Source organism: Lacerta agilis, chromosome 1, assembly GCF_009819535.1.
Source record: "Lacerta agilis isolate rLacAgi1 chromosome 1, rLacAgi1.pri, whole genome shotgun sequence".
Classification (NCBI taxonomy): domain Eukaryota; kingdom Metazoa; phylum Chordata; class Lepidosauria; order Squamata; family Lacertidae; genus Lacerta; species Lacerta agilis.
In genome coordinates, this window is record NC_046312.1 from 22,776,834 (window position 1) to 22,786,923 (window position 10,090).

Sequence of the window (10,090 nt, forward strand, 5' to 3'; positions counted from 1 at the left end):
TCCTGTCCAGCAGCCGTGGCCAGTTATATCCTCTGCTCAGGGCTTCAGGGGTTAACCTCTTCTTTGCCTACAGTTCGGGGTCTCTCCTTATTAGATCCCCTCACTATATCAGTTGGCTAAGCCCTCTTAGCAACTCTGTGGCAATACCAGGGTTTCCGCCCGCTAGCCCCTCCTGAGGGAACTCCAAGACACAAACTATCGCCTTTCAGGTTAGTTTTGTCCTTTCCCTGAGTTCCCCTCCTCAAGAGCCTATATAACTCGCTGGACCAAAAGAACGACGATATTTTCTTAGCTCAACAACAAGAGATCTTTATTTCTTACAGAACATAACGGTTTCAGTATTGGTTCATAAGCTTAGTTTCTTAACAGTGTAAATTCTTCCTTTCAGCAACACATACACATCTTCAACAATCCTAACCTAACCTAACCTGGCCCCACACCCTCCTTCTTCCAGTCACCACTCTCCTCACACTAACAGCTGCTCCCTCCTTTTAAAGAGCGGAATGTCCCGCCTCCCAAGGGGTATCTGCCACTCAAACTGGGGAGCCCATTAACTCCTAAAACACCGTGGGTCTCTGAACAGCCCCTAACTTAGATCTGATTCATTACAACTGGCAAATGGGAATGCTTTCACTTCTGCACCTCCGCACCCATTGGAAGCAGGTAACCCCGCAAGGCTGTTCCCTCTCCTGTTCCCACTCAGTCTCAGGTTGCCCACACAATGTTGCATGTGACTATAATATCTGGGGCTTTAATGCTCAAACAATCTTCTCTTATAATGTTATTATATCTCTTTCCCACCCTTTAACAAACATGTTTAATAAAACAAGACAAAACATTTCAAGTCACAGGAATGTAATTTAATTGCTCAGATGTCTAAATAGTAAGCAAACAGATGCAAACTAATGTCGGGGAGTTGCAAACGCTTAATAGAAGTAATCAACCATCAGTATGCAAATCTGTTGATAGGTGCTGCTAAATTTCCTTCCATAAACAGAAATGGCATCTCTAAAGTTGTTGCCCGAGTGAAGGGTGCTGAGCATTGTGAACACTCTGAATGACTCTGGAACAGGCTCCTTTGCACCCACCGTAAATCATACAGAGGTTGGAAACTTTCCAGCTACTTGGCATTCTGATCAGACCCCATGTTGATGCTTATAATACTACATTCCTGCAGCGCCTTCCAAGGAATACTAGAACGCCTTTCAATATTGTGTCTTGCAGCCCAGATGTCTTTGGGAATGGGTTCGAAAGACAGAAAGGGAATGCAAACGGCCTCCCCAAAATCAGTGGCAAAGCAGGGATAGGGGAGACTTCTTAACACCATTTCCTTGGCTCGGCCCAAAGCTTTGGGCAGGGAAAGAATCAGACAGTTTTTCCATCTTGGGTTCCCAGCTTCAGCTGGACTACAAACCCCATTATCCCTAGCCCAATGAGCATGGGATGATGGGAGTTGTAGTCCAACATCTGGGAACCCTAGGTTGGAGAAAGCTGCTTTATCCTGTGGTGGCGTGCCTTTCTTTATGGTGAAGGAGTGGGGCATACCATCACATCTCCACCATGAAGCGGATGATGCTGGGTGACCCACACCAATGCCTAATTATTCTGTGATGCTCGTCGTTCTCATTCCTCAAAGAAAGGGAGGTGTGTGAGCCTGTGTTAAAAGTACACAATTCTCTCTTGCAACAAATTGCTGGCATGCAGGGCTGCATGTTTACTCCCACTCCTTGCCCCTCGTGTGTACAGAGCTTAGATTCAAGTGTCTGAGTATTTCCCCACCGTCTCGCACGGCATCTGACGGGCGTTAATTTTTATTCATAGCAGTGGCAGATGCTGTTTAAACCAATCAACCAGATAAGGAAGCCATGGCTTGCAGCACCTTGCGCTGATCTGGTTGTAGTTGGTTCCCTCCTGTCACTATGTGCCTCGTTCAGGCGTCAAAGGTGGAGGGGCAGAAGAGGAGAAAAGGGAAAGAAGGAGCCCCTGGAACAAAGGAATGATTTGCCAATGGGAGGCTTTTGCCGCCATTGGGCTGATGGGACCTGGAGTCCAACAGCAGCTGGCAGGCCACAGACTCCTCTTCCCTGGCATAAAGGGATCAGCTCAGAAGGTGCTCCGTCATTATTGGTTCAGCTTTGTTATTAACAATTCTGAACGTTCAGAATTTTCGCAGTGCTGAAATGAAAACGGCACTTACTCAGCTTGGATTCTTTTCATCGTTGGGGACTGCGCAGAAGACGGTGACGTCACCCTGAGCCACAAGAGGGTGGGAGAGAGGACAGCAGAAGTCAGACACTGAAGGCCGCCGTGCATTTATGCTCATATATACCTCAATCAATTGACTAAATGTGGAGGAGGAGGCTCCTATTGTCAGAGGGTGAGCTGAATACCATGTGTTTAGTCTACATTTGGAGAGGAACATGTGTAAAGGGTTTCTGTCTAGCTGTTCCTGCTTCACTAAATAATCTTGGGACTATATGGCTTGGGGAGGATGCAGAGAATTTTGTTAGTGATTCCTAGCCCTCCTAACGTAACTACATTTCCCAGGACTCCTTGTGAAGAAGGGCATCACTATTCACCTGGTTTCAATATGTAACATACACTTGTAGTGAAAGTAAGGCTAAGCAATATTCTAGAGACTGGCTTCATTCTCTTGCATTCATCAAATCCTGGCAACTCTTTCTGAAATGACCTTCACATCAAACCATCTTTTAAGGAAGATGCCCAGGGATCTCTTATAAGCCAAGGAATGCCAGCCACTTCTGATGGGCCTCAAGAACGTGACCTGCAAGCCATTTAGACTGAATTTTTTTTTAGCATGAGGAATTTATCCAAAGAATGGCCCCGTTGGTGTGTTCTACATACTAATGCCTTCGTGATCACAACAAAGGGTAGTTTGAAAAATCACTTCTGACAATGCTGCTTTTCAGCTCAAGAAAAGTACATTGACTTTTATAAGCTTCTGAATTTACAATATCTCGTTTCCTAAAGGGAAATGCTCCTTAAGTAGGTCTTTGATTCAGTGATTTTACAGCATGCCTATCATAGAGCTCTCATGTTGCCGAATATGCCACCCACTAAATCTATTTTATTTCAGTGCTTTTGTCCTCGATGCAGATGGAGAGTGCACAGAATGCACAAATACCTGCTGCACCTTTTTATTTGGGGGGGGGGGGGCTCTGTGGCTCAGCACAGGTGAGTCATCAAGAATATGAGTAGGCTTGAGTTTGGCTGTAAACTCAAGAGGTTTCATCAGGAAAATCAAAACAAAACACAACTGAGCTGTATCTAATGAAGCCGTCTTCCATTTGTGGAAAAGAACTTCCCTTCTCCCCAAAATCAGTCATGGAGGCTCTTCTAACCTTCCGGAGTAGATGTGGGGGAATGTGGGGGGCGGGAATTATGCTTGCATTAGCAGGACAGCTTTGTTGACTGGGTTGTATTCAATATTACTCATACAGAAGCAGATCCATTAAAATTAATGGACACAACTAACTCATGTCCATCAATTTCAAAGGGTCTACACTTGAGTAGAACTTAGCTGGATACAGCCCAATGCGTGGTATCCAACTAAACTGTCACATCAGTTCATAAATTTGTCTTTGCCTTCTCCCCTTCCACGTGTGCCCTGCACCCTCGACACATCTGCTTTGGAGAGTTGGGGGAACCCCTAGAACAGATTGGGGGGAGCTGCATTGCACAAGTGTGAATCCTTGTGCAGCTCAGTTTTGTGGGGTGTGTGTTTGTGTGTCGGGGAGGGGCAGGACAAAAAGGTATCTCAGCTATGGTAAAAGCCAGTGAAAAGAACTGCAACTTAATTTGAAGAAGGAGTTTTTAAATGGTATATCTATTTGATGTCACAGCCATATTGGTGCTGGAGCATAAGAACAGGACAAAATTTGCCTCAAAGCACTCAAGAGGCAGAGGTGTACAAGGGCTGGCTAATCTGGAAGGTCAGGTGTTTCCTCACTAGGCCCTTAACCCTGACTCTGTCTGCTGATACGAGAATCAGAGCCTGAGAGGGGATATTAGTCTAGCAGCCACATGACACAGCTACTTCACATGCTCACCTTTTAATATGACTAAATGAAGATTATCTGACACACAAACCCCATTTAAATTTCTTCATATGCATTAATATTCATAGCCCTTCCACTCCCACCCCTTAGCCTGGTCTTGTTTGCTATTATACTCTTTATTAAACATTAAGGCATCAAGTATTTGGGCCACAACCAAATGAACTTGAACCTCCTTTCCATCTTTTGTTACCAACAACTTGCCCGAAATAATTTCCTGGTGTACCACCCTGGGCCAGAGTTACTTCCAATAACCATTTTGTTTTATCGCATTCTCGCCATTTATTGGTAGAGAGAGACATGCTCTTGCTGTTAACAAAATTGCCCCCTCCTTTCAAACACACTTTCCCTCTTACTAGTTTTGCTGCTGAAATTTTGTTTGAAGGAATATGTAAATATGTCTGCTTAGAAAGCGTATATAATAGCCTTAATCTCAAAAAAGGGCGCCTTTTCCGGATTTCACAGAAATGGTCACGAGCCCAGCATCACCAGAATGGCAAACAAGTAGAATTGAGTATGAATATAGCCACCCACCCCCCAAATGCCATGTACCTTGGTGAGGAGAACTGGGGGAAAGACTTCATTTCATCAGCCTTGTTATCTGCATTGTCTTCCACCTACAACCCAGAGAAAGCATCTGTGTTATTGGTGTAAAATAAATGAAAAGAGAGAGGAAGGAACTGTAGTCTGTTAACATGTGGAACCGAACCTGTCCCCTCCCCAACCTGCATGTGCTCTGCCACTGTACCAGGAACACAATGCGCCTGGACTTTTCTGGTGTGAGAATGGGCCATACCTCAGCAGTAGAACATTTGCAAGCAGGAGTTCCAGGTTCAATCTCTGGCATTTCCAGGAAGGGCTAGGGAAGGACTCCCGTCTGAAACCACGGAGAGCCACTGCCAGACAGTGTACATAATAGTGAGCTGAATAACCCAGACAGCTAATTATGAGAACATGAGGCCTGCTAGTGTTTCATATTTTAGTTGACACACAAACCCCATTTAAATTTCTTCATATGCATTAATATTCATAGCCCTTCCACTCCCACCCCTTAGCCTGGTCTTGTTTGTTATTATACTTTTTATTAAACATTAAAAACACATCAAGTATTTGGGCCACACCCAAATGAACTTGAACCTCCTTTCCATCTTCAATCCTTTCCATCTTCAATCAAACATTAGAAACTTCCCTAAACAGGGCTGCCTTCAGATGTCTTCTAAAAGTCAGGTAGTTGTTTATTTCCTTGTCATCTGATGGGACGGTGTTCCACAGGGCAGGCGCCACTACCGAGAAGGCCCTCTGCAGTGAGGGAACCGCCAGAAGGCTCTTGGAGCCGGATGATGGAGGTGGAGACGCTCCTTCAGGTATACTGGGCCGAGGCCATTTAGGGCTTTAAAGGTCAGCACCAACACTTTGAATTGTGCTTGTAAACAGCTCCATGGAAGATGGAGCAAGCTTGTTTTCTCCTGCTCCAGAGGGTAGGACCTGAACCAACAGATTCAAGTTACAGTGGTACCTTAGGTTAAAGGCACTTCAGGTTACAGACTCCGCTAACCCAGAAATAGTACCTTGGGTTAAGAACTTTGCTTCAGGATGAGAACAGAAATCATGCTCTGGAGGCGTGGCGGCAGCAGGAGGTCCCATTAGCTAAAGTGGTGCTTCAGGTTAAGAACAGTTTCAGGTTAAAAACAGACCTCTGGAACAAATTAAGTTCTTAACCTGAGGTACCACTGTATATGAAAGCAGATTCTGATTAAAAATCAGGCAGTAAGAGTTGTTTGGAACTGGGACAGACTCTCTGAGGTTGTGGGCTTTCCTTCTGGGACATTTTAAAGCAGAGGCTGGATGGCCACCTGTCATGGATGCTTAACACCAAGGGTCTAAATAGTGATCCATTTCAATGTTATCACCGCTTGGAAGGTTAAGATGTAAAATGGCTTGTTGACCGAAATACATTTAAATATATCACTTGAATTACCTCCTTTATCATCTTCTGAAAGTCAGCCATATTACTTTTTTCTGACCCTTCAGACGCCACTTGAAAACTGCAAAATGTAATATGATATATTAGGCAGATCTTGAAGTTACCTTTAAACAGCACACTGGTTTTTTCTTCTTCTTCTGTATGTCAGAACATCCAACTTCCAAAAAACAAAACAAAACCCTAATGGAAATTGTAATGCTTCAGCAACCTCCTCAGAATGGGAAGATTTGACAATATTAGATTGGGAGAACGTGTGTTTTGGCAAAGAGGGTGTCCACTGTGTATCACACATATTTCTCAATAATTGGATATATTTCCTACAACACTGTTGCTGCTTATCTTCCATTATTTTGGGGAGAAATTAAAGAATAAAAAATACGTGGAGGATATGCAGTAGTAGCAGTGCTTAGAGAACTTACTGTTGATTGAAACAACCCCATGAATGTATATAGCACTTCACCGCATAAGAAAACACATGCATATACAAAATAATTTGATCAGTGTCCAATACACTTATCATACCCACAATGCCAAATGTAAGAAAGGGATTGAGGATCAAAACTTTGGTTGTTTTTTTTTACCTTGCTTATATCAGTGTAAATCCAAGGGAATTCTTGTTGTTTCAATCAATGACACTAAATTTGTATACCAATGTAAGTCACGGTGGTTCTCAAGTTAGGATGTTGGCCTTGAATCTTTAGAGAATTGAGTTCAACTGTTAAGTCGCAAAGTGACCTTGGGCAGGTCACAGTATCCTAGTTTTAGTCTAACCAACTTATCTGTTGACATGATCAGACACTGCATATGGCAACCTCTCTTTTCTCATTTCAACTCTGGAACAGAGGTCACCATTTGCTAATGCAATTATTATTATTATTATTATTATTATTATTATTATTATTATTCTAACCACAGCCACTCTGAGCAGCTTCCAACACACATAAAAGTATAAAAAAGCATAAAACATTAGAAACTTCCTGATACAGGGCTGCCTTCAGATGTCTTCTAAAACCTGTGTAGTTCATATATCACAATGTGAATACATTTCAATATTCAGAGCATTGGAACATTAAGTTTCTGTAATTATGTATTAATATTGAATTCCATGGCTTAGGGCCAGACTAACTTCCTGTTCGCTTCTGAGTCTAATTCACAGCTTAACACTAAAGCCCTAAATGGGTTGGAACATGAGTATTTGAAGGAGCACCTCTCCTGGCACCAACCTGCCTTTTGTCTAAGCATCAGTGGATGAAAAGTGAGCCGAAAATAAATTTCAATAAATACATTAAATCAGTTAGTTGAATTTAGGACCTATTGAAATTAAGGGGACAAATTATAAAAATTATGAATTAAAAAAGAAAGAAAGAAATTAAGGGGACAAATTAGATTAAGGCCGGTGTCCAATGCACTTATTCTGTTAGCACAAGGATTCCCACTTGTGCAATGGAAATCCCCCCTCTAGTCTTTGTGCATGCCCGGCACCCTCTCCAAATCTGATCTAGAGGGTTGGGGGAACCCTCTAGGGTGTGGAGGTGTATGTGGACATAGGAAAGGGAAGGGGAAAATTCCATCTGGTACACTGGGTGCAAATATGAAGTCGTGGGTGGCAAGGAAGCATGCAGGTCCACTGCCCCACGACACGTATAGGTTTCCATAGCTGAGATTAGACACGAACCGGTAGCTAGATGCAGCGTTCATTATAAGAAAGCTTGCAGCATGACTGAGCACAGACTGCTTACAAAGGTTTTTCACCTGCTTATGTCGGTCTGCGTTTCTGCTTCCACCTGCTTGGTGATATTGCTTATTTTCTGTCTTGCTGGCTTATAATATCGGTACTGTGAAAGGAAGGACTTAGCATCTGATTTCAAAGTGCGTGGAGTGAATGGCTGCCGAGCATTGGTGAAATGTTCAGAGTGCTTGTCAAGGAGATCCCCGCTGCACACTTTGGGTTCAGGGTTCGGGGCCTTGTGAAGATGCTTGTTTGCAATGCTGTCGGAAGAAGAGTTGGATGAAATTTTGGAGGGCAACCTCTGGAGACTCGGTGTACTGGCACATGAGCTTGGGTCTGAGATGTTGGAGGCTTTCGGAGCATCTTTCCTGGCAGGATTCGCAGCATTTGGAAGGGATGTGTTTTGCCTCTCTGGAGTTGCCTGGGGGCCCAACACACACCTTTGTTCACTAGGTGTACACGAGGGTAGCCCAATGTTGTCTTCTGCTTCTAAGGTATCCTAGCAGGGAATGAAAAATAAATACACAGAGAGTAAGGCTCCTTCTGCTTTATTTCATTAAAAAGTACAGTCTTTCCCCCCAGCTTTAATGTGTGCAGAGGAGGGCAGTCAAAATAATAAAGGGTCTGGAAACCAAGCCTTATAAGGAACAGTTTGAGGGAGTTGGGTGTGTTTAGCCATTGAAACGAGGAAACTGAAAGCAGATATGGTAGCCATCTTCAAATATCTAAAGGGCTATCGTGTGGAAGATGGAGCAAGCTTGTTTTCTCCAGCTCCGGCAGAAGCTAGGATCTGAACCAATAGATTAAAGTTACAAAAAAGGAGATTCTGACTCAATATCAGGAAGTATTTTCTGACAGTAGAATGGACTCCCTTGGAAAGTGGTAAATTCTCCTTCAGACTCTCCTTCCTTAGACATTTTAAAGCTGAGTTTGACAGCTATCTTTACTTGAGATTCCTGCATTGTAGGGGGTTGGACTGCTTAACCCTGAGGGTCCATTCCAACTCTACTATTCTATTATTTATATGATTCTCTCCCCCCCCCCCCACACTATGTATTTATGCTTTGTTAGCCACCTTGAGTATGGTACATGAACAGGCAGGTTATTAAACTGAACAATAAACGAAAGAACTTGCAACTTAATATCATCCCTTTAGAATCATAGAGTTGGAAGAGACCACAAGGGCCATCCAGTCCAACCCCCTGCCAAGCAGGAAACACCATCAAAGCATTCCTGACAGATGGCTGTCAAGCCTCCGCTTAAAGACCTCCAAAGAAGGAGACTCCACCACACTCCTTGGCAGCAAATTCCACTGTTGAACAGCTCTTACTGTCAGGAAGTTCTTCCTAATGTTTAGGTGAAATCTTCTTTCTTGTAGTTTGAATCCATTGCTCCGTGTCCGCTTCTCTGGAGCAGCAGAAAACAACCTTTCTCCCTCCTCTATATGACATCCTTTTCTATATTTGAACATGGCTATCATATCACCCCTTAACCTTCTCTTCTCCAGGCTAAACATACCCAGCTCCCTAAGCCATTCCTCATAAGGCATTGTTTCCAGGCCTTTGACCATTTTGGTTGCCCTCCTCTCGACACGTTCCAGCTTGTCAGTATCCTTCTTGAACTGTGGTGCCCAGAACTGGACACAGTATTCCAGGTGAGGTCTTTAGATTGCTGGGATTGTGATACTGCTAGAGCAGTGTTTTTCAACCACTGTTCCGCGGCACACTAGTGTGCCGCAAGATGTTGCCTGGTGTGCCGTGGGAAAATTACTTTATATATAGTCAATATAGGCACAGAGTTAATTTTTTTTAACATTTTCTAATGGTGGTGTGCCTCGTGATTTTTTTCATGAAACAAGTGTGCCTTTGCCCAAAAAAGGTTGAAAAACACTGTACTAGAGAAGACACTCCAGCAGCAAAAAAATTAGGAGTACTGACCAGGTTCTTGAAAGCACAAGGCCCCAAGCCCAGATAGCTTTTTTGAGAGAGAGAGAGAGAGAGAGAGCAAACCAGTTAGCACTGAAACAGAACATTAAAAAAACAAAATGCAGCACATGCACTATTGCCACACATACTAATATTATCAATGAAGTGTGGATTAAATACTTAAATAAATCACATGGTAGGTTTAAGGCATCTGAAAACTGAAGGCTTCAAAGAAAACACCAGGCATGCTACCTGCTTCCTTTCATCTTTCTTCATAGATTTATCAGGACTCCTATTAGTTGGAAGTCTTGTGTCCTATGTGCCCACTTCTTATTAAGGACTCTTAAGTGGAAAGCACACCAGTGTCTCATGGAGT

General features: G+C 43.4%; 1 protein-coding gene across 4 annotated transcripts in view; it reads right to left on the reverse strand.

Moving 5' to 3' along the window:
- SPATA7 (spermatogenesis associated 7) overlaps positions 1 to 10,090 on the reverse strand; it is a 59,371-nt gene that overhangs the window by 4,662 nt on the left and 44,619 nt on the right. For all 4 annotated transcript variants that reach the window (XM_033141591.1, XM_033141606.1, XM_033141598.1 and 1 more), the window contains 3 exons: positions 6,055 to 6,121; positions 4,629 to 4,693; positions 2,198 to 2,251 (listed from right to left, as the gene is read on the reverse strand). In XM_033141591.1, the coding sequence (XP_032997482.1) occupies positions 2,198 to 2,251; positions 4,629 to 4,693; positions 6,055 to 6,121 (186 nt within the window). The remainder of the gene's footprint in view (positions 1 to 2,197; positions 2,252 to 4,628; positions 4,694 to 6,054; positions 6,122 to 10,090) is intronic.